We start from the raw sequence: 25,563 nt of genomic DNA on the forward strand, positions 1-25,563 counted from the left end.
CCCTCCCCTCACTCTCACCTCCCCCTCCCTCCCTCAGTCACTCCCCACCCTCTCTCAATCCCATTCCTCACTCTCATCCCCTCCAATCCCCCCTCAGCTCATCCACAACCCCTTCCCTCAGCCCTCCTCCACTCCCTCTTTTTCTCTTCTCCACAACTTCTTATCCTTCCCACTTACTCACTCACATCCCTGTCCCCCCTCCCCTCAGTCACTCCCCCCTCCCGTCACTACCCCAGTCACTCCCCCCTCCTCCCTTCCCCTCAGTCACTCCCCTCCTCCCCCTCAGTCACCCTCGGACGGTGCAGATGGAAGATCTCCGGGAGTTCCTCCCTTGCGCGCTCCTCGCCGCCAATGCCGCTACTGCTCCTCCCAGCGCCATGTTTTTTAGCAGGTCACGCTCCACTCTGACTGAAGTGCTCGCCTGCGCATGCACGGTAGAGCTGCTCTCTACTGCGCATTTGCAGGCCGTCGGTCAGAGCCCATTTATAAGGTAGATACTCCCCTTATATGCTTTACCTTGTATTACGTTGTACCATATTGTACCATCCATCATTTTCCATACTCCTCATATATGCATTATCTTGTATTATATTTTATTATGTTGTTCCATTCTGTACCATCCACCCCGTATTTACATCATCCCAGACTTCCCTGTACATCCCTTGTACAGTTCTTTTCCTTTGTATACTAAGACACCTCTTCTTGTTACTTGATACAGGGAGGCGCGCTGGGCTTGTCCCGGCGCGCCGAAGGTAACCAAGGGTCGAGCGGCGCGAGCACATTAAGAAGCGGGGGGGTAGGGAAAGAGGGGAAAGCCCAGGGGACCAATGGTGGCGCTGCACGTTTGAATTGCAGCGTCACCATTGGTCAGGGGGTTAGGGATATAAGCAGGGAGAAGGGGGGGGTGGGGAGCAGTTGAAAATTCGGAAGCGGAGCGGAGGCTGATTTTTGGCTTCCCTCCCTCCCTCCCTTATAAAAACAAACAATGTTTTAAAATGTGTTAAAATGGTTTTGTTACAAATATGTTGAAGTTTTGGATGTTGTCGCAGTATTGGCGGAATAACCCGAGCCAGATTTATAATGTATTGTTTGTAATTGCCAAAGAGATGTTGGAGGGGGGGGAAATGCTCGTGTAGCGTGGGGGCTGCTACACGGGAAGGCCTAAAGAGCAAGAGGGGGCCGATGCTCAGGCTGCACGCTTACTCTCGCTGGTGCCGTGGCGGGGTAAGCGGGGGGGACAACACCGGTTTACCATTGGGCCGCGATGGTAAGCGAAGAGAGGTATGCGGCAGACGAAGAGGAGGGGGGGGGGGAGTTTGGATTGATGTTAATTTAAAGGCTCGGGTTAGGTTTAATAAACTGCGGCCTTTGATTTCAATGCCACACTGTTGTCATGTCTAATTTGTTAAACGAAATAAAGGGGGAAGGGGAGCATTAGTGGGAGCGGCTGGTCTCGAGCTCCTTTGTTAAGTTCTCTGTGTACCCTGACTTTCCCTGTTCTCCCCTCCCTTGTTTTTTGTAATTTTAAGTTCTCTGTAAACCGATATGATGTATCCACGAATACCGGTATAAAAAAAAAAAAATTCGTTAAATAAATAAATAAATTGCACTGCATGCAGCCCAGTTTGTTGCAGTTTGCACTCTAGATTTTGTCTTTATGAAGGAGTTCGATTCCATGAACCCCTGAAGACTGCACAGCTGTGATGCCTCTCGTCTCATCATGCTGCAGTGAAACGCACAGCCATCTTGATTTACTAACATTTGCAACGCAAATAACACGTAATGACGTACTTACGCACTAACGTTTAGTGAACGTGACTCCATTTTGGATTCATATTTTGTATTGTATTAATACGAACGCTGTCGCGAATATCTAACCCGTCAATTAAATGACGAAACAATAGTCTGATCATAAGCTACACCTACTAGAGACCACGCTAGCTATTGCTTGTTCAGCAGTTTGTAAAATGTTTGTTCAGCAAAACCAGAACGCATGTGTGAAAGATAAGAACTGTAAAGTGTATAAAGGTTTGCTCCAGAGGGGGCGTGGCATGCAGTTGTACTAAGCCGTTGTCTTAGCTGCATCTTGCTGGCAATAAAAGTCTATCTTCACGGATCAGTTGTCTGGGCCTTCTTACTGACAGAAAAAGAGACGGTTACATTGGCGAGCCAGCCAGGAGGTACCGGAGACGCTATTTTTAGCTCTCCAGAAGGTCCGGTAGTTTGGTGGCGGAGCGGTCCCCCTGATACACCTGGTGAGTGGCCACCGCTGAGTTCAGCGATCAGGTTTCTAAGGGGATCGTTCCACAGAAATTCTGCCGGGACCTCTGGATTGATGATCCGGGAAGAAGGCTTTCATGACGATCGGAAGACCCCTGCAGGCGAGTATTATGGGAATCTGGAAATAAGTAAAGACTAGCTAGCTCAGGAAATAGCCCGGTCTTTTCTGGCTGACCGAGGGGGCCTTGATCACACCCCACGCAGTGTGTTAGTAGGAATTATGCTCCGAAGACCACGCGGATAATCTGTATGGAAATAATAAGTAACGTATACGACAGTGGGAATAGGTTTCTTGTTGTGTGAAAGAGAGTGAATGGCCTCGCAGTTCTAGACCGGGCGACCGCGTTCTAGTCGGGGCAATTGTGACCCTTTGTGTCTGACGGATACGGACCCCTTACCTATCCGTCTTCCCTTCCCTCCTTTGTCTGTGAACTCTATCCTAATGGGAGGGAGCGGGTCGACTCCGTTAAAAGTCATGACGGAACACTATAGCGAAGTGTTCGATGAACATAAATGTACAAAACCCGGAATGATTCAACGATGCACCCATAAATGGCCCGGTTTCTGTGTAAATTGGCCTCCTACAGGAACCTTTAATTTCCAAACGGCCACACGGGTCCAGAAAATAGTTATACGAGAAGGGAATCCGGGTTGCCCTGAGGATATACCATACATAACCGCGTGGATCGCAGTTATTGAAAATCCTCCATCCTGGGCGAAGAAATTAGTGGAGGGAGCCGCCCTCGTAATGGTGGCTCAAGCATGTAAGATGGGAGACCGGAAATCCCCAAACCGGAAGAGAAAGGGCAAAGCGGCCATATTGGACTCTACAGAGCATGCGTCAGCTGAGGCGGCCATATTTGTAGTACAAGGGAATCCACGGACTCCAGAAAAAAAAATTAAACCCCTGCCGCCTCCAGCATTGCCCGACGCTGAAAATATTTTGCCGCCGCCATATGCCCCTTCCTATCCCCCCACATATCCCATGCCACCAAGCCCCCCAGTCCCCTCCAATGCGCAAGCTGATCCAAGAATGGCACTAGCTCATGAAGAACGACCTGGAACGGCGACCGGGAAGGAAGAAGGCGGCGGCGAGGCATCCGTATCAGACGGAACTCGCAGTAAGACCCAAGCCGCAGCTAGTTTGCAATTACCAATCAGGGAAACATCAACTGTTGTTCCCGTAGTCCCAACTGAAGAAAACGAGCATCGTACTACGCAAACAATAAGATTATTTACTTACATACCTTTTACATCCAGCGATCTTTTTAATTGGAAACAGCTGGGGCCATCATACGCTGAAAAGCCAGAACAGATGGTAGACTTTTTACGGGACATTTTCGCTGCCCACAACCCTAACTGGGCTGACATCCGGCACCTAGCCTCTATTTTTTTTACCACTGAAGAACGCCGGCAACTACAACTAAACATGGAAGAGGCAGCTCGATTAGGAGCCGGATCAGACGGACGTCCCGAAGACGCAGTAAGGGACTTAGCCCCGACTGCGGATCCTAACTGGGATTTCCAGACTGCGGCAGGGCGGGAGCGCATAACCGCCTATCAGACCGCGTTTCTTGAGGCTTTAAAGAAAGGGAAGCAGAAGGTTGTAAATATGGGAAAAATCAAAGACGTGGTGCAGCAGAGAGATGAATCCCCCGGAAACTTTTTGGAGCGATTAATGGACGCATATCGTCAATACAGCCCATTTGATCCTGAGGATCCCAAATATCAATCTATCATACTGATGAGCTTCGTTAGTCAGTCCTGCCCAGACATCCGCCGGAAGTTGCAAAAGCAGGAAGGGTTCGAGGGCATGAATATCAGCCAATTAAAGGTAATGGCTGATAAAGTGTATGTAAACCGAGAACCGGATGGAGACAGCAAGGAAAAGAAAGAAACTAGAAAGTTAAGAGAACGTGTTAGTCTGTTAGCCGCAGCGTTGGAAGAAACTAATTTCGGGAACCCGTCTAGGCAGTATAACGGGTATCCCGGATTCCGAGGAAGGGGCAACCCACCATCAAGAGGGCTGCCAAGAGGACGAGCGAATAGAGGAGGATTGGTTAGAGGTGGAAAATGCCATTGGGAACCAACCAATGCGCATATTGTAAACAAGAAGGGCATTGGAAGTCTGAGTGTCCGGTGCGCCGGCAAGCAAAGCCGGGCGAATACGCACCGCCCAAATCTAAAGAAGCAGAATGGCAGATGACTGTAGGCGAAACTTCCGGCGAGGATAGCGAAGCATGACTAGAAAGGGGAACTCTTCCTCTAGACCCCCTTGTGGAGATAAAAGTGGGGGCTGAAACGTTCAAAGGACTGTTGGATACGGGTGCTCAACGATCTGTGATGACCACAGCCATCACCACGCCTACTTCAAGAAACATCTCTATAGTTGGGGCTTCCGGAAAACCACTAACTGCTCCCTTCCTTCAAAAACGGCAAGTTACAATAGGAGGACAGTTAGTGTCCCATCAATTCCTCTACGTGCCAGGGTGCCCAGTACCTCTCATAGGAAGAGACCTCCTATGTAAATTAAGGGCTACCTTGCAATTCGAACCTACCGGTGAAATCAAGGCATCCTTTGCCGATAGCCCAGTTTCCCTGATATGTCCACTACAAGAAGAATGGAGACTGCATCTCCCCGTTCTTGAACAAATCACTCTGCATCGATACGAAGGGGACACCCCTCTTAACGAACAGCGCAGACAACTGATGGATAGTGTGCCCCAAGTATGGTCCGAACAGAACCCGGGAGGAATAGCTATCGACGCTACCCCCATATGGATAGAAATGAAGCAGAATGCACAGGTGATCAATCAACCTCAATACCCCATTCCATACATGGCCAGAGAAGGAATTGAAGTACACCTGCAGAGACTGTATGATTTGGGAATTCTCAGGCGAATCCGATCTGCTTGGAACACCCCTCTACTGCCCGTAAAGAAACCCGGTTCTTCTGATTACCGACCTGTACAAGATTTACGGAAAGTGAATAATCAAGTAGCAGATCTAGTAGCCCTTGTACCAAATCCATACTCAATCTTGGCTCAAGTTTCTCCTACCTCCAAGTGGTACAGTGTCATTGACCTCAAAGATGCTTTCTTCTCCGTTCCAGTAGCAGAAGAATGCCAGAAGATCTTTGCCTTCACATGGGAAAATGCACAAACTGGAATCAAGCAGCAGTACACATGGATTCGCTTACCGCAAGGATTTAAGCACTCACCCACGATGTTCGGGGAGCAACTGGCAAAAGACTTGAAGATGTACCAAGTCACGTATGGGCCAGTCATACAGTATGTGGATGACCTTCTGTTGTTTCGTGAAACGTATCACGAATGTGCTATAGCCACACTCCACTTATTAAAGACGTTGTACTCAAAAGGATACCGTGCAAGTAAAAAGAAGGTGCAAATTTGTGAATTGGAAGTAGAATACCTGGGATTCCAAATCCGGGAAGGTACCCGTTGCCTTGGAATATCCCTTACCAGTTCAATTCGAGGTCAACCTGTACCCACTTGCAAGAAAGAGCTCCGAGCGTTCCTTGGAGCTGCAGGATACTGTAGGCTGTGGATTGCTAACTACGCTGTTATCGCCCAGTCCCTGTACGACAAGCTGCGGGGAAAGGAGGCAGAATCTCAGCCTTTTCAGTGGGAAACCCATGAACTGACAAGCTTACAACAACTGAAAGATGCCTTGATTGAACCACCTGCACTAGGATTGCCAGATGTAATGAAACCATTCCATCTATTCGTCGATGAAAAGAAAGGCATGGCCATTGGGGTATTGACTCAAACTCTAGGCTCATGGGAAAGACCTGTTGCATATCTGTCAAAAGGAATGGACAATGTTGCAAAAGGATGGCCAGGTTGTCTAAGAAGCATTGCTGCTGCATGCTTACTAATTCCAGAAGCAGTCAAATTAACTTTTGGACAACTCTTAAATGTAACAACCCCCCACACCATTCAAGGACTGCTAGAAACCCATGGACCAAAATGGATGACTAATTCACGTCTTGTAAAATATCAAGCTCTGCTATGTGAAACTCCTGAAATCCAAATACAGGACAGCAAAAACTTGAACCCGGCCACTCTTATGCCGGCACCTGAACCCGTCGCACATGACTGTGAGGAGGTCATGACTACAATACATTCCAGCAGACCAGACTTGAGAGATCAACCATGGCAGGGAGCATGGACATTATTTACTGATGGAAGCAGCCAAGTTATTGATGGAATTCGAGTTGCTGGATATGCTGTAGTTTCTGAAGACGACATTATTGAAGCTGAGCCCCTACCACCTGGGACATCAGCCCAAAAAGCTGAACTAATCGCTCTCACTCGAGCTTTACAATTGGCAGAAGGACAGACTGTGAATATTTATACAGATTCCAAATATGCTTTCCTCACAATCCAGGTACATGGAGCCCTATATAAGGAGCGAGGGTTCCTAACAGCCGAAGGAAAGCAATTGGCCAATGCATCTGAAATACATCAATTACTAGATGCTGTGTGGGCACCACAAAAGGTAGCTGTCATGCATTGTAAAGCCCATACCGGAAAGTCAGATCCCGTTGCAAAAGGAAACCAATGGGCAGATAAAACAGCAAAAGAAGCAGCCCGTGCACATTTATTATCAATCCCAACTACAACATATCCACTTCTACAATTCCCAACAGAAACTCCTACCTATTCGACAGAGGAGAATGACTGGGCACAGGCTGAACAGATCCACCATCACAATGGCTGGTGGATTCTGCAAGATAACAGAATATGGATTCCAGAAACATTAGCTTGGACTATTGTCAAGGAAGCACATAACAAAACCCATCTCGGACGAGATGCACTGGTAAAGTTGCTGGGAAAGACGTATTACATCAATAAAATAATCCAACTAACAAAACACGCAATCAGCCAATGTGTCACATGTGCCAAAAATAATCCTAGAAGTGGACCTGGTCCATCACCTGGACATATTTTAAGAGGAACTACACCTTTCCAAGTTTGCCAAATTGACTTTACTCACATGACTCCGTCCAAAGGCTACAAAGCAATGCTGGTGGCTGTCTGCACCTATACCGGATGGATCGAAGCCACACCAACACGAACTGAAACCTCCAAAGAAGTTGCGTCCTTGCTCCTTCACCAAATCTTACCACGCTACGGATTACCAAGACAAATCAATTCAGACAATGGACCAGCATTCACCAGCGATGTTATCCAAAGACTAAGTAAAATCCTCGGTATCACATGGCATCTGCACTGCGCATGGCGACCGCAGAGCAGTGGATCTGTTGAACGGGCTAACAGAACGCTGAAGAATCAGATAGCTAAACTATGTCAAGAAACAAAGACCAAATGGCCAGACATCCTACCCTTAGCCTTGCTACATCTCAGATGCAGTCCAAAACGATCAGGGCTAACACCGTATGAGATGATGTATGCAAGACCTCCACCTCTCCCTTCTTTTCCCGAATCATTGCAGATACAAGGGGAGTTGTCACTAAGTAATCAGCTCAAAGGACTATATAACACAGTCATTGCAATTCAGGACTATACATGTGACGTTGAACCGTTAGTTTTGTTAACCCCAATTCATCCATTCCAAGTTGGAAATTCTGTATGGATGAAGGACTGGGATGAATCCGATTTCCTCAAACCACGTTGGAAGGGTCCATACACAGTACTACTCACCACTCCTACTGCTGTAAAGGTCTCTGGATGTCCTTCCTGGATTCACTGGACTCGCCTAAAACCTGCTGCCTCCAATTGGCAAGTCTCCAGGATTGGAGACCACAAATTAAGATTCACTCAAAACAGGCAACAAGATAGTCCAGATTAGATGATTATAGTACTTTGCTAAAGAGTACTAACATATACATTTTTTCTTCCTTTCAGAATTAATCTACTGAACTACTTACAATTCAAGTCCAACGTGTTCACCCTCAACTTTCGGCTATGACAACCAGACTACTACTAGTTATTCTACTGATTTCCTGTTCTACAGCTACATCTCTTGTTCTACCTCTAAGCAAAAACTGCACTGAATGTGTCAAGTTAATCCGTACCACTACTCTAGATGGATTCCAGATTGTCTCTACCATTATACACCAATCTCAGCCACCTGACTCATGTGCAACTCAGCCTGCGTGCTCATTAAATACTACTCAAGGATACCAATCTTTTCACCGGTGCCTACAAAATGACAAGGTCATTTGTCATACACCTACAACTCCCAAGTACTATAACATCACCCTGACCGCCGGATTACCAAAGAGCTATACCTCAACCATCGTTCCGGAAGGAAAAGGCATCCTGTACTACATCAACTCGACCAAAGTCCTTATTGGAGGAGAATCTACTGCCACCATTACCTTCGACGCCTGTGAAGCCATTGGAAAGCACCCGAACGCCCTCCACTGCGGATCCAAAGCCTGGAAACAGGCCTATGCTCACAACCATAAGTACCTTTGTCCTTACAATCGGGTGGCCAATCCATCTCAATGGCTACCCTGTCAAGGAGACTTAATTTTATCAGGATGGGCTCTGGTATGTGACTATACAGGAGGAGGATATCATGGTTGCCATGGAATTGGCCGGTTAACTGCAGTAGCTGGTAATACCATGTCCATACAATGGCCCATACGGGGTGAAGGATATCCCTGGCAAGATACTTGGGGCTTTGGAATCGATGGAACAGGGAAAGACCCCATGACCTATATAACAATTACCCAACGTCGAGACAAACCTCGACCAATCATTCATCAGACTACTGTAGTGGGCTATCAGTCCTTCTTTGATGAAATATCCCACGCATCAGAAGAATTCAAAAAACATACTTTCTCCAATCAAGCAAAGAATATGTTTGTCAATCTGGCTGAGAATATAGCTCTCTCTCTTGAAGTTAAAAATTGTTTTGTCTGCGGAGGAACGCACACTGGAGAACAATGGCCATGGGAGGCCAAAGAGGTCTTCCAAACCGATCTCAATCAATTGAACACGACTATAACTTACAAACGGAAACCTCACCCATATGAATGGGCTCTCCAAACAGATGTCATTGGCAGACATTGCATATCTCGACAACATTCCCGAGTATATACTACCTCTGTAGGTAATTCCCCATGTACGGGGGTGCTTACTGCTAACCTAACTAAACAAACCTGGTGGCAAACTGAGAATTTGACAATGCCCACCACCATGTGGACTGAAGCAGTCCTCAACAAAACGTGGATTAATGCTGGAGTGCCAACCACCCTCTTCGCTGCACCAGACGGCTATTACTTCGTTTGTGGCCGCCGGGCATATGAATTACTGCCGCTCAACTGGTATGGCACCTGTTTCCTAGCCACCATACGACCAAGTTTCTTTCTCTTACCAATCACAGCGGGTGAAACATTGGGTATACCTGTCTATAGCCCTATGAAGCCAAACAAACGTCGCAGAAGCCCTAAAGTTTCTATTGGTGATTGGAAAGATCAGGAGTGGCCCCCTGAGCGAATTGTACAATACTACGGCCCTGCCACATGGGCTGAAGATGGATCCTATGGATATAGAACTCCAATATACATGTTGAATCGCATCATTCGCTTACAAGCAGTACTAAGAAACTCCTGACCAACGACTCTGCTATGGCACTCAATATCTTGGCCAAACAAAACACCAGAATAATAACAGCTGTCTACCAAAATCGTTTAGCCTTGGACTACCTCCTAGCACAAGAAGGTGGTGTCTGTGGCAAATTTAATCTCTCAAATTGTTGTTTGCAGATCGATGATAAGAGCAAAGTTATCGAGGAGATTACTGATCGCATGATCCGATTAGCTCATGTCCCTGTGCAAACATGGACCGGTATCCTTGATTGGACTTCCTCACTACCAAATTGGCTTACTTCAATCCCCGGATTGAAGGACATCTTCATTCCTCTTTTGTTTTTTATTCTAACTTGCATTCTGTTCCCTCTTTGTTTACCTCTTATTTTCAGAAATCTACGATCTATGATTGAAACCATGCTGATCGCAGGGCTGCAGCTCATATTATTGATGATCAATAAGTATGTGTCGATTTCTACTTTCCCTGATTCTGAAGCATCTGACTCTGATGATATCTCTTTTGATTCTGATAATGATTATTTTGATACTAAACTCTAAAACCACCTAATTCACCGACAGGACCACTTTTGTTACTAGGGAAAGCCGGGCTACAAAGGGGGTTGACGCCAGTAGGGCCCATCCGTCTCAAACCCGTGAAGTAACCAACGACCTAGTAACATTTTAGGGTCCACCTTAACAGTTATTAGTATTGATTTTTGCTTCTCTTTTCAGTTACTTAACAGCTGCAAATGATACTTCCACTATCCATCGGCGTTGAAAGTATCAAAGGGGGGAATGAAGGAGTTCGATTCCATGAACCCCTGAAGACTGCACAGCTGTGATGCCTCTCGTCTCATCATGCTGCAGTGAAACGCACAGCCATCTTGATTTACTAACATTTGCAACGCAAATAACACGTAATGACGTACTTACGCACTAACGTTTAGTGAACGTGACTCCATTTTGGATTCATATTTTGTATTGTATTAATACGAACGCTGTCGCGAATATCTAACCCGTCAATTAAATGCCGAAACAATAGTCTGATCATAAGCTACACCTACTAGAGACCACGCTAGCTATTGCTTGTTCAGCAGTTTGTAAAATGTTTGTTCAGCAAAACCAGAACGCATGTGTGAAAGATAAGAACTGTAAAGTGTATAAAGGTTTGCTCCAGAGGGGGCGTGGCATGCAGTTGTACTAAGCCGTTGTCTTAGCTGCATCTTGCTGGCAATAAAAGTCTATCTTCACGGATCAGTTGTCTGGGCCTTCTTACTGACAGAAAAAGAGACGGTTACATTTATACTTTATGGTTTCTTGAGTCCGTATTTGGTGAGGGTCTTTCTATGTTCTGCATGTGTGACTGAGGTAAGATATTCAGCTAGCTTGTAATTAGTGCGTGGGAATCTAAGAAATGGGGAGCAACTGAGTGGCATGGAATCTCATTCATTGCTGAGAGGCTGGAAGCTAGTTCACAGGCAGGATTTAACATTTATGTACATTTTTTAAAATGTATGGAAATGAAATGTAAACCACCACGCGCCTTCTCCACAATTCATCGAGTATCCAGTCCTGGTCGGTGGAAAACTTGGCAACTTTGTCTGAATCCTTCATACAAACTCAAAATCCTCTCCAGCAAGTCTACTTCTTCGCTAACCCCTACCGCAGGATCAACCCTGGGAAAAGATACATCATCAGAGGAAAGAAAAAGGGAGCAAAGCCCTTAAACACACTATCTTCACAAGTTTAAAATTTACATCAGCTTCCAAAAGTCTCCAAATCTAGCCATTAAAGCACTAAAATGGCAACATTAAGACAAACAACACTACCGAACAGGACGCGATTTCAATGAGAGGCTTGGAACGCAAATCATTCCGCCCCTACAGAATACGTGGAAGGTTGGTAGATGAGATGTCATAAGAAGTTTTCTTTTTCCGCTAATCACGTGACCGGCATCTATACACGTTCTTTCTGAGGGTCTGCGTCAGTTTTTGTGGCAGTCGGTGGTACTGGTTCGGCGTTTCGTGTGTTCTATTGGATTTTTTTTTGCTTGTGTTTCTTACTCTCTTGTGGGCGTGCAACGCTGTCAAATGGCTGCAGAGTTCGAATTGTGCCCAGGGCGGCGGATTGGGGGAGATCACCCCTGCTTCCTCATCGCTGAAATTGGCCAGAATCACCAAGGAGACCTGGAGCTGGCCAAGAAAATGATTCGCATGGTGAAGGTACGGGGAGAGAAGATAGGGATAGGAACAGGGGGGGTGGGGGTTTTCTATTTTCAGTTTTCCTGCAACCTCTCAGCAACTGGGCCCTGTAGGTGTGAAGAGATTTGTAGATTTGTTTGCTGAAGGCGAGATAAGGCAGTTTTACAAAAAATAAGGCTCTTGGATATAAATCTTGAGTTTAGCACCACCATCCCCAAAAGAGAACGTAAAGGTGAGATCACGCCTAGCTGCTAATTTACTTGCAATGCTGTTTTTTAAGCACGTTAGCAGCCTCCCTCTTAGAGCAAAATGTGTGTATCTGTAGCAATTAATTGCATGAATGATTCGGCAATTTATGAAGGTTTGGATGAAAGCTTTGTAGGTAGGATGGCACAAGCTCGAAGATTAAGAAGACGACCTTGCGTTTTTGTTTTTTTTTATGCATTTATTTTCCAAGAAAAGACGCTGAGGAAAGGGAAGAGAGCCTAGGTGCCTTGTTCAGGTCTGTAAGTCAGTACGATTTTCTTCGGTGGTTTTCAGAGATATAGGGATAAAATAGTTGTTATAATAAGGCGGGCTAACCTTACCATGGATTTTTCAGCGCTAACTCATAGGCTGATGCAAAAGGTTAGCTCAGCAGAGCACACAGTTTTACCCACAGTTGTGTGCACAAATATTCCAGATATAAGGAGTTTTGCACATAAAAATTGTGCCCAGTGTCCTGTTTAGCGCTTTTGCATGGAAATCCCATGGAAATGAAGGTATTAACCATTGCTCCCCAATGCAGAGAGATGCTCTGGCTTAACTCCGGTTTTATTAGTGCTGGAAATTTTACTATTGGTCAGAGGTGGAGTAAAGTTTCCAGGACTTGTCAGTCTTTGGGCAGAGGCTAAAATTCCAACACCAGAACCTATACCTGGGATTTATGGGCAAAATAAACATACATTGGGCACATAAGCACACATTTTTTTTCCACCCTAGAAAAACCCTTCTAAATACAATGTGTGGGTAAAAGCTGTGTGCTGGAATTAGCACTCAATTAAAATATTTTTAGTCATTGCTTTAAGAAACTAGTGCATTAGGAGTTTAAAAAGTGCACTGACTGGAAAATGTGCAGAAACCGAGTTAAAGTGTGCATTCAGCACAGGCAGAATGTAATTTTAAACTCGGGTGGGGTGGGGGTCTCTCAGACTTGTTTTATATGCACAAAATGTGATTTGTGTACATACAATATGGTTTTATGCTTAAGCATGTTTTATGCACATAAATCATGTTTAACATGGGTTAAAACCTGTGTTAAGGTTAACATGGATACATATAAATTCTTGTGTTAAAACTATTAGCTGTTACCTGGTCTTCTGTGATACTGTGGGATGGGCAATAGCCCTTCCATGGAGTTCCTCTGCAGATTTGCCATAGGAAACCAAGGGCTAGGACAACATCCTATCCCACTTCAGTCACCTGCGCTTGATCCTTAAAGGAGAACAGCAACATGCACCTCTGCTGTATCCTCTTCCTGTCAAACTTTAAACACTGCTGCTCTATGGCAGCCCCTGCCATTTGAAAGCATGATACTCGAACTGCAAAGGAAAATGAAGCTGTCTGTCAGCAAGATTTATACAGTAGAATAACTGCAAATGAAATGGCTGGGCCTGCAGACACAGAGGCTGGAAATGTCCCTTTCCTCTCATGAGTTAAACCCCAACTAAGCTACAGCGTCTTCAGTTTTATTATAGCTTAAAAGATATAAAGCTCATATGGTACCTGCAAAAGAAACAGCTGGAGAATGTACATCTAGTAACAGCAGGCCGCAGTGGCACAGGTAGGTGAGGGGAGAGAGAGAGAAGCTTTCAATGTGGGTGCTAGTGAGGGAATCAAGGACATAAAGGTGAAAGTTGAGTTGTAGATGGAATGGGACTGTGGGTCTGTGTGAAATAAGGGGATCAGGAGGTGTGTGGCATGCATAAGTGAAAATATTAAAGGTGGTGGGGAGTATATATGTGAAGGAGGGAGGGGACAGGTGTGTGTGGAATGGGATTTGAAGGGGTATAGAATGTGAGTTGAGGGTATTTGAGGTGGTGTTGCGTATGTATGAGGGGTTGTGGGAAGGGAGGGAATTTTTGGGGTATGTGGAATAAGGGAGGGGGTGTGGAATGTATGTGTGAGTGAGGAGATTGGAGGTGATGAGGGGTGTGTGAAAGCAAGTGAGAGGGTGTTGTGTATCTGTGAGTGAGAGAGAAAAGGGATTGTCTAGAGGAAGGGTGTGAGAATAGCATCTCCCTCCTTTGCCTGATTCCTCTTTTTCTCTTCCCTCCTCTCTGAGCCCCTTCCCTCCCCCCCACTTTCCTCATTCATTTCTCCCCTGCTCCTGTTTTTTTTCCTCCTTTCATCTTCTCCATCTCCTATTTCTCTCCCCTCCTGGGATTTTTTTCTCACTCTGAGATCACATCCCCTGAAGTGAGTGAGAGATGCAGAAGAGCAAGAGTTAGTGGGAGGAGGAAACATAAAACTTGCCATAGTGGGTCAGATCAAAGGTCTATCAAGCTCAACATTCTGTCTCCCAACAGTGGTCAATCCAGGTCACAAGCACCCAGTAGGATCCCAAAGAATACATCCAATCCTTGCTTGCAGAAAAAGACCCAACATGGTTAATAATGGTTTATAGACTTTTCCTCCAGGAACTTGTCCAAATCTTTTTGTCCAGCTGTGTTAACTGCAGATGCCACAGTTTAATTGTATACTGAGAGAGAAAAATACTTTCTGACCCAGTATGGTATGTTCTTATGGTTTGTTTTAAAAGTGCTACTTAACTTCATGGAGAAGTCCCCAAGTCCAATTACTATTTGGAAAATAACTGTTGCCTGTTCACCAGTTCATACCACACATGATTTTATAGACCTCTATTCCTCAGCCATCTTTAACAGGCTGAAGAGCCCTAACCACTTGAGTCTTTTCTTATAGGGGAGAGGTTCTATCCTTTTTATCATTTTGGTCACCCTCTGCACCTTTTCTAGTTCTGCTATCTTTTTTTGATGGGGCGACCAGAACCTCACACAATATTCAAGGTGTGGTTGCACTGTTTTTACGTAGATAAGCAGGATGAATTAGCAATGCTGTCTGGGACGTCCCTCCCGTCCTGTAGGTGGCAGAGCTCTCAAAGTAAAGTCTTAAATTTTGCTGTAGTGTGTGCCTGCTTGGCACCTTCCCCTCCCCTGTGAAGAGTCTCCTCAGTCCGAGCCTAACAGCCGCAGAGCTCTCTGTCTCCTCCAGTGATTTCCTCACAGGAAAATTTAATTACTTCAAAAGTGTCAAAACAAGCCTAGAAAAGTAGTTAGGACTAACAACTAACAGTTTTTTCATCAAATTCTCAAAGAAATGCCTTGACCAGGATTTAAATTTTGCAGCTGCGTAAGATCATGTCTGTCACAGACAGACATGTTTCTTGTTACTTATGCCTGGGGCCCCAGCATAACCAATCGACTTGTGCTGCCTGCGGATGGATGTCCCCCAGGGCGCAGCGTCAAAGAGCTGCAAAAATCGAGGATTTAAGGAGGGTTGCGTCGGGATCCTATGCCCCTTTATATTCCCATACTTATCTGTTTCACGACCACCAAGTTCAGTGCCCTTGTTGGTAACTGTTTGATTCGAATTTCCTGCCACACCCTGCCGTTGACGCAGAGAGTAATGTTGGAGTTGCATCATAAGGCTTAATGGTTAAGGGTAGTAACCGCCGCATCAAGCAAGTTACCCCGATGCTTATATACCCAGACTGCACAGATCAATGCCTTGTTGGATGTTGTCTGAATGTAAATCCTCTTTTCCACATTTCCCCTTTCCGTTGATACAGACAGCAACGCTGTATATGCATTCAAAATGAAGTATCAGGCTTAATTGGTTTAGGGTAGTAACTGCTGCAATAAGCAAGCTACCCCCACACTTATTTGTTTACCCAGACTGTAGAGTTGAGTCCTTGTTGGTTGTTGCCTGAATGCAAATCCTCTTTTCCACTTTTCCCCTTGCCATACTCCTCCTATTAGGAAAACAGAATAAGCCAGACTGCTTTACATCCCTACACAGAAACTGTAGACTAGTAGAATACCTCACCTTTGTTACACATGCAGAACACAGAGGGACCCTCAACAAATATAGAATAAAGAAACCATAACTAGAAACCACAACAAGCCAGACTCTGTATGCAGTGCAACATGGAAAAACAAACATTACGATTCCTCATAATACAAACTAGAAAATAAAAAATTATAATACAATCATAATTGTAAAACCATACTGACAAAAATAAAGATTTCAAAACAGCTTCCGAATAGAATAACATCCAGTAATTAAAACCTCATCTACAAATTTTTAAAAATCTTCCAATCAACATATTTCAAAGCAGCAGACACATCAAACATTTAATAATTTAAAATAAGGATTAAAAAAAATCCCCTGCTCTCTGTACCTGGGAATTTTTGATCTCCAGTCACCCTGAGATTGTGTGGTTGATTAGTGGGAGGTGGAGTGTACAAACTTTCTCCTCGCTCATGTGAACATACTTGCTTACACACACACGATCTGTCTTCTACATGATCTCTCACATACACAATCACGTACTCTTTTGTTCTCACACACACACTTGATCTCTTATACACATAAGCACTCTCAAACATGCACTTTCTCCCACATGCTCTCACACATATACATACAGACACACACAAACAAACACTGTCTCTCACAGCCTTTCTCTCTCACACACACAATATTTTCATTCTCTCTCTCCCTCAGGAAGTGCAGTCATCACCAGCTTCCTTCTTGGGCCCTGTGGCATTGGTATATTTCCTCTCTCTTCCTTTTGTAGGGTGGATGCTGCTCTGTCTTCTACAGCTGCACCTGCTATTCTTTTTGACCATTCAGGCACAGCCACTATTCCTTCCCCCTCTGTAAGGCTGTGCGAGCCCGACCATTGTTGCTGTTCTACTCTCTTCCACCGTGCATACCTGGCAACTGTTTCTTCTCCTCCGTAAGATCGTGCAGACTCGGTCGTGGTTCCTGCTTCTCTCAGGCAGTACAGGCTTGCCAATATCTGATACTGCTCCGGAGCCACTGAGCCATGTGAGCAAAGCAGATAGTGCTTTGCTGCCTGTGGGGCCAATGTCTCTTGCTCTTTCCAGTGGTACAATTGGGCTTCCTTTGACCTGCCTGCATGGGCCTTCTCACTTCCTCTTCTGGCCCATTTAGATGGGAGAAAGGATGCCCAATTGTGATCTGGCCACCAGTTTTGTTTCTGCATTTGAATAGGGATGGTGAAAGCACAAGGCTGCCACTTTCAAACCTGTGGGGCGCTGGACGGCTGCTTAGTGCTTCCACAGGCCCTGTATCCATGTATGTATTATTGGTACATTGAAATTAGTTTCACACCAACTGGTAGTGTTGAATTTCGTCTAACCTTGGTAATGAATAATAATACATTTTTAGTGATAAAGATAAATGTTTAAAGATATGAATATAGAGTAAAATGATATTCTGATACTTCCTCCAGTTTATATATTATTAATTGGACCAGAGCAGTGGTCCCCAACCCTGTCCTGGGGGCCCACCAGCCAGTTGGGTTTTCAAGATATCCACAATGAATATGCATGAGAGAAAATTTGCATGCACTGCCGCCATAACATGCAAATTTTTTCTCATGCATATCTCATTGTGGATATCCTGAAAACCCGACTGGCTGGTGGGCCCCCAGGACAGGGTTGGGGACCAATGGACTAGAGAATACTAATAATAATGAATAATAGGTTTATTTATATTTTTAGTACTTGCAATTGTTACTAACATGAACATCAAATAAGCTATTACGATGTTTTGATAGGTTTTTTTTTAATAGCTTAAATTTTTTGGCATGCAACAGGAATAGTACATTCCAAAGGCACTCAAATGTGACATCTACAAAGTGAGAGACGAAAAAAATGATAAAGAATTAGACCAAGAAGACATAACCGGAATTTTGCATAATTGAAATAAACGCAATTTTATGTCAGACCATAAAACGTAAGATAAGGACCCCATATTCTATCATATTGAAAATGTTTGCTTTTCAAATCATACTGCAGTCTTTCAGTGTCCACTACATCACAAACCTGGACTCACCAGTAGTCTATATAGTTATATTTCCAAAATGTGGCTAGGGCCTGTGGAAGCACTAGGTGGACTAGGGCACTTACTGCCACCGTTCTGGGGGCGGTATGCGGACAGCATTTCCTTCTTATCACCTGCGATGGGGCCAGAAGAGCAAGTAATGTAATAGACCCACACGGGATAGAGCAAATACCATCTGCCTTAAGAGCTGGAGTATAACACATTGCAGTATCAGCTGGCGGTGGTGAGGAGCAGGAGGCCTAGGAGCTGGTCCACAGTGCGATCAGATGAAGAGAAATTGAGCTACCCCATGTTGAAGAGAAGAAGCAGAGTCATGAGCAGTCAGGAGGAGGAGCAGCATTTCTGCACCTTCCCTCCCCTCCACTGTGAAGACCAAAGGAAGCATTGGAGCTGCACACGGATAGGAACTGGAGAAAGAGGACTGTTGGCCTCCGCGACCCCCAAAAAAGAGTGCTGTGGGCCATTGAGGCTGAAGGGGGAGGCTGCCTTTGCTGCTTTCCTATGTTAGTGAGTGAAATTGTGTGTGTGTGATTCAGAGCGTGTGTCTGAATGTAACAGAGTGTATGTGTGTGCATTTAACTGTGTGTTTGAGTATGTGTATAATGAGAGCATGTCTGAGAGCCAGTTTGAGACTGTGTGTTTGAGAGCATATTTATGTGTGTGTGTGTGTATATATGAGAGAGCCTGTGTGAGTGAGAGAATTTGTGTGCAAAACCTGCCAGGCCCCCTCACCACCACAAAACACAATAAACCATGACAATCTCAGGGCAGTTGGAAATCAATAGTTTCCCAGGTATGAAGAGCAGATTTTTTTTTGTCTTTTTTTTTCAAAATCCTTATTAGTTTTATTGGGTGCTATTTGATATGTCTGTTTTGAAATAGGTTGTTAGTGTTTAACATTTTTATGCTTTTAATTATTGAATGCTCTATTCATCAGCTTTGTTGACATGTATATTCTTTTTATTAGTGTGGTTTATTTTTTTGATTTTTTTTTGTTTCTTTTTCCATTGTTGCACTGCAAACAGAGTCTGGCCTGTTGTGATTTCTAGTTCAGTTTGTCTTTATGTCTTTATTTAGACTTTATGGTCTGTCTTCTTATTTTAATTAGGGTTTGCCTGTGTTCTGCATTTGTGACTGAGGCAAGGTATTCTGCTAATGTGTAGTTTTTGTATAAACTGCATGGCTTGTTCTGTTTCCCTAATAGGAGCTGTCTTGGTGTTTTAGGTCCTGGTGTAATATTTGCGGTTATGCCTTTTCATAGGTAGGGTTGTTATGTTTGAGTGCTTGAAGTTAGTACTGTTTTGGTATGGGAGGTTTACTATATTATAATTGCTTAGCCTTTAGACAGGTGGATCCATAAAAGGTGGGTTATACACATCTAGCAGCAGATGGAGATGAAGCAAAGCTGACAAACACAATATATGTACCTCTGCAGTGACAGCCTGCCAGTATTCTCCGTCTCTAGTAAATGGTGGATGTGCATCTCCCTACTGGGATTGCTTAACATTTTCAGAAGGAGAAAAGAAGAGAGAAAATTAATTTGCCCTTCTCTCTTGTGGTGATACCATATGGTCCCTCCCTCAGTTGAGAATTCCTGAGGTGATTATATATTGGATTTTTCCTCAGATGAGTGCCTTGGTGTGGTAGCTGGTTTTCAGCCGGCATGGACTTGGCTGTAAAAGACAGCTGAAAGGCAAGCAGTCGCAGGAAGCTAAGCGTGGCAAAGGCGGTATATGCCCTCTCTCCCCACAGCAGGAGACCGATTCTGTTCTCAGCCAGGAGGATTGAACTCAGGTTAAAACAAAAAGGAACAGAGAAGGAGGGTTTTTTTGTAGGGATTCCTCTTTTCTCCGGTCTCCGTGCTCGGCACGTTGATCTGACGTTTGTTTCCGCATCTAAGGGAGTTGAGGGAACTTGGGCAGTCTGGCAGGTTGAGCAACCTTTTTGGGCTAGGCCCTGCTCTTAGGCTTATCTCTGTGTGCTGCGTGGTAGGCCATGGAGGCATTTTCACGCACTTTCCTGTGCAATAGGCTGCACTCTTCAGAACAGTCGATTCATGTGAGTGCACCCAGTTTTTGGATGCTTAGTTGGGTACAGGCTTGAGTGTCCAGTTGGTAGCGGCGTCTGAGGTTCGCGCTTACCTATATGCACAATCTGAGCGGCATTGAGGATACTTATTGAGGCACAAGGTTGTACGCTTACATTTTGAAAGCCTAATTTTTGGATGCTTTTTTTTTTTTTTGCAGCGAGAATACAGCTAGTTGCACTTCTTTTAGTCGCCTGTTATAGCATACTGACAAAACTGATGGTGCCTATAGCTAAGAAACCTAAGCGCCTTACCCTTTGTGCTGCTTGTCATATTTGGGTATCTCAGCCTGGCATTCCCTCTAACTTGTGCCAGCGCTGCTTTGAGGCTCAGTGAGAATTGACTTTGTCTGATTTTACTAAGCCCGGTTCTTCCCAGTCTGATGCGGTCTTGGATAAAGACATATCAGAAGGGCGCCTAACTTTGGAACTCCCCTAACTGAACTCCACTGAACTACCTTCCCCCTGGTTCGTCTGTGGGAGAAGGTAATTCAGTGGGCACAGGACAGGTGCCTCTTCGTTTTGGCATGGATCCTTCTGCCTTTTCTTGGGTGGAATTTTTTTTTCAAGGATTGCAGACCTTTCTTCAGGCGCAGTCCTGTGCCCTGACCAATCTTGCCAGGTCAGAGTCACAGGTGGTGACCTCTCGCATGCCCGGTGCTTGTGGTTAAACATCTAATTACACCTAGATTGGCGGCTAGCCTTCCTGATAGGTACCCGGATGGTACGGATGATGAAGCCGATCCTTACTCCCTGGAGGAGGGGGAAATTCTTCCGGGATTGGAACCGTATTAGGACTATGTTGCAGTTCTTTCATAGAGATGTTACCGGCTCTGATTTTCCAGACATTAAAGATGCTGGGAGTCCCTGGGGCTGAATCCATGTCTGAGCCAAAGAAAGAAGCTAATTTCAAAGAGGGACAAGTCTTGGAAGGCCTGTCCCCCCTGGATCCAGCTGTGAGAGGGCAATTTTATTTTCCGAAAGTGGATGCGTTTGTGTGTGCCGTCACCAAGCAGACTATCCCAGTAGAGGGAGGAGTGGCCTTGAAGGATGTGCATGACAGGAGGATTGAAGCCATCCTTAAGCAAGCATTTGAAGCAGTGGCAATGACTTTGCAGATAGCTTCTTGTTGTTCTCTGGTGGCTCGCTCCTGTTTACTTCTCTTTCAGGAGGTCGATGAATCTGGCTGAGAAATTGGTCGGCTGATGCCACCTCCAAGTCTAACCTTAAGAAGTTACCCTTTAAAGGCTCGCTCTTGTTTGGGAGCAAGTTGGATAAAATGGCCAATAAGTGGGGTAAGTTCCTGGATCCTTGGTTACCGGAGGATAAGAAGCAGATGCTGCGCTCCTTTAGCCTGAGAGGTTGTGCTAGGGGATCCAAGCGTTTTAGACCCTCCAGAGAAGTGGTCTTTCAGAGGACTCAACCTTTTGGTAGGTCTCAGTCTTTTCAGCCCAGATGGGGCGCTCAGGCTGTCTGTCAACTGCCCGAGCCTCCCAATGAAAGTGTGCTGACCCGCCCCCGGGACAGGAGATAGGGGGTCACCTCTCTCTCTTTTATCAGAAGTGGATCGAAATCACGTCAGACCCGTGGGTCCTGGAGGTGATAGGAGAAGGATATGCGCTGGAATTTCGCAGTGTTCTTTGGGATGTGTTCATAGTGTCTACCTGCCACTCTCTGCAGAAGAGGCAGGCAGTGGAGTGTCCATTGTCGAGGCTCCTCAGTGTGTAAGGGCTGTGGTTCCAGTGCCCACGTCTTAAGAAAATACGGGCTGATATTCCATTTATTTCATTGTACCCAAGAAGGAAGGCTCTTTTCATCCCATCCTGGATCTCAAAGGGGTCAACTTTAATTTGCGGGTAACTCATTTTTGCATGGAAACCTTGCGCTCGGTGATAATGGCAATGCAGTCAGAGGAGTTTTACGACCTTGGATCTGTCCAAGGCATACCTGCATATTCCCATCTGGCTAGAGCATAGATGTTTTTTGCGATTCACAGTTTTGGGATGATGATATCAGTTTCAAGCGCTGCCTTTTGGTCTGGCCACCGTGCTCAGAAATTTTTCCAAGGTTATGGTGATGGTGGTGGCAGATTTGAGAGAGGATGGGATTCTGGTACGCCCGTGCTTCGACTGGCTGATTCGGGCCAAGACTCTGGAAGAGAGCCTCCTGGTGTCGCACAAGGTGATCTCCTTGTTTCAGGAGCTTGGTTGGATGGTACACCTGGTCAAGAGCAGTCTTCGGCCTTCTTAGTTGCTAGAGTATCTCGATGTTTGGTTTGACATGAAGCAGGGCAGGGTATTCGATAGCACAGATGCATCTATTGATGAAGTCAATATGCCCGACAGTGTGGTCCTATCTACAGGTGCTCGGATTGATGGTGACCCTGGAAGTGGGCCTTGGGCGAGGGTGCATATGCGTCATCTTCAGCGCATCCTGCTGTCTCATTGGAGTCCACAGTTTCAGGACTATTTGATTTGGCCTCACCTGCAGTGGTGGGTAAAGGCGGATCATCTGAGAGAGGAGGTTTCCCTAAACTCACCAGACTGGCTGGTACTCATGAGAGATCTCTAGGGTTGAGTGGCTCACTGTCAGGAGCTGACAGCACAAGGGTGCTGGAGTCCAGAAGAGTCTTTCTGGAATATCAATTGGCTGGAAGCCCATGTGGTCCAGTTGGCATGCTTGCGGTTTGGCAACAGATTGCAGAGTCGAGCAGTCCAAATAATGTTGGACAATGCAAAGACAGTGGCTTGCATCAGAAGGCAGGAAGAAACCAAGAGCCAGCAGGTATCGCAGGAAATAGCCCAACTTATGGAATGGACGGAAGTGCATTTTCAGGAGATCTCAGCCTTTCACATTGCAGGAAAAGACAATGTATGAGCAGACTTTCTCAGCAGGCCGAGTTTGGATCCAGGAGCATAGGAATTGTCAAATGATAGAGGATTGCTGGGGCATTCTGTTTCTGGACCTAGTAGCGACATCTTGAGCTGCAAAGGTTCCTCGGTTTTTTTTTTTTTGTTTGTTTTTTTCAATCGCAGGAGAGATCCAAAGTCCTTGGGAATCGATGCTCTTGAGCTGGAGTGGCTGGAGGAAGCGCTGCTGTTTGCTTTCCCCCGAGGCCTATGTTGGTAGAGTGACCCAGAAGATTGAGGGTCACAGGGGGATGGGACTTCTGGTAGCAGCAGATTGTCCCAGGAGACCATGATATGTAGATCTGCGAAGGCTCCTGTAGACACCCCCCCTCTGGCTTCCGCTGCACAGGGATCTGCTACGGCAGGGGCCTGTTCTTCACGAAGATATGACTCGATTTTGTCTTATGGTATGGCCCTTGAGAGGGCTAATTTGCTGAAGCAATGTCATGGGTGATTGTCACTCTGCTGTGAGCAGGAAAGTCTATGTACATGTTTGGCGAGTGAGGCTTGGTGTGAAGATTGATTTTGTTTCTCGTTCGCTTAAGATCCTGCTCATTTTGGAATTTTTGCAGGCTGGATTGAATAAAGGGTTGGCCCTTAATTCTTTAAAGATATAGGTAGCGGCTCTTGCCTGTTTCAGGGGTCAGGTGAATGGTGAACCCTTGTTGGCTCATCCAGATGTGGCCCGTTTCTTGAAAGGAGTGAACATCTTCATTCTCCTTTGTCGTGCCCTTGTGAAGTCTTAATCTGGTTTTGTATTTCTTAGTGGGCCCTACTTTTTGACTGATGCAGAACTTTTCCTTGCAATTATTGACCTTGAAAACAGTGTTTCTTGTGGCAATTTGTTCTGCATGTAGAGTATTCGAGAAAGAGGCCTTGTCTTGCCGGGAGCCTTGTCTTCTCCTGACTCTGGGGGCGATACAGCTGCATACTGTTCCTTCTTTGTATCTGGAGGTTTCTAAACATCTCAGGAAGAGATTTGTCCTCCACGGTGGAAGTAAGCAGGGCAAGCTGACTTCACAGGCTAGAATAGCTTGCTGGATTAAGGAGGTAGTCACAGTTGCGAATGTAGATGCTGAGCAGCTATTCCCTAGTCAGGTTAGGGCTCATTCCACTAGGGCTCAGGCAGTGTCATGGGTGGAAGTTAAATTGTTGTCTCCCGTCGACATTTGCCGAGCTGCAGTGTGGTTCTCCTTACACACCTTTTTCAGTTATTGTCTGGATGTGCAGGTCCGAGAGGATGCAGCCTTTGCATGAGTGGTATTGACTCGACCATGGACAGCCTCCTCCCCTGTTCGGGAGGAGCTTTGGTACATCCCACTTGTTCCGGTTCCACCTGGCTAAATGCTAAGAAGTGAGAAATTACTACTTACCTGATAATTTCCTTTTCTTTAGTATAGACAGGTGGATCCACCTTCCTGCCCTTGGCTGCCTTTGGGTTGTGGTATTGTTATCCTGCATGGCTGCGTGTTTCCAGGGTCTACTGGTTACTGTTAATCCAGTCCCTAAATTAGTGTTCATTCTTTGTCTGAGCTCAGTGTTTCCTGTTGGCTGAGTGCTGGAATGGTTATCTGTTATTAATAAAGTTTTGTAATCTGTCCACAGTTGGCTTTTGCAGAGAACAGTGATGTGCTGATGTCACTGTAGGAGAATATATATACTCTGATGTCGGCTTTGGTCTGTCTCCATCTGCTGGTAGAGGTGCATAACCCACTTGTTCTGGATCCATCTGTCTATACTAAAGAAAAGGAAATTATCAGATAAGTAGTAATTTCTTATTGTATTGGTTTTGTGAGGGCCAAATCCACATCCAACATGTTACAATATGGGTTCAAAGTGTATTTTTTACAGGGTTTTTAGGTTGGTACCAGATTAGTGCATGTAAATATAATATGTTGTTATAAGTAACAATTTACCAAAAAAGAATGCACTTTGTCCTTTTTCATGTACAATCTGTTAGAAATGCATAACTTAATTGTTTGAGAAGGGCGGGAGTGGGTGCTCGAGCCTGAAGGTTTGTCTAGGGTGCCTAACAACCTCGCACCAGCCCTGAAAGTAGCAAAAGGAAACCTGACCATTAGAAGCTGACTAACTAATGTTCTAAAATTCGAAGGATGGCTCTCTAGTCCCTATCTACCCAGGAGCCCTAATAATGGCATAATATATACAAAAACTCCCAAGATGTCTCCAGTTTCCTGCATTATGTGAGCCACAGCTGGGGAACACCCTGGTAGTGCCACCATGTGTGTGTACATACCTGTCTTGCCACAACACCTCCAGCTAGTAGGATTTGAGTCAGGAAAACATTTGAGAAAAATAACTGGGGTATGGTATACTTGACTGTAACAACTTG

At 45.3% G+C, this 25,563-nt stretch overlaps 1 protein-coding gene across 1 annotated transcript in view; it reads left to right on the forward strand.

The window, feature by feature from the left end:
- Positions 1–11,788: 11,788 nt before the first annotated feature.
- Positions 11,789–25,563, forward strand: part of LOC115092073 (sialic acid synthase-like) — a 221,561-nt gene continuing 207,786 nt past the window's right edge. Inside the window, exon 1 of the mRNA XM_029602571.1 lies at positions 11,789–12,087. Coding sequence (XP_029458431.1) covers positions 11,956–12,087 — 132 coding nt within the window. The 5' untranslated portion in view covers positions 11,789–11,955. The remainder of the gene's footprint in view (positions 12,088–25,563) is intronic.

Source organism: Rhinatrema bivittatum, chromosome 1 (genome assembly GCF_901001135.1).
Source record: "Rhinatrema bivittatum chromosome 1, aRhiBiv1.1, whole genome shotgun sequence".
Classification (NCBI taxonomy): domain Eukaryota; kingdom Metazoa; phylum Chordata; class Amphibia; order Gymnophiona; family Rhinatrematidae; genus Rhinatrema; species Rhinatrema bivittatum.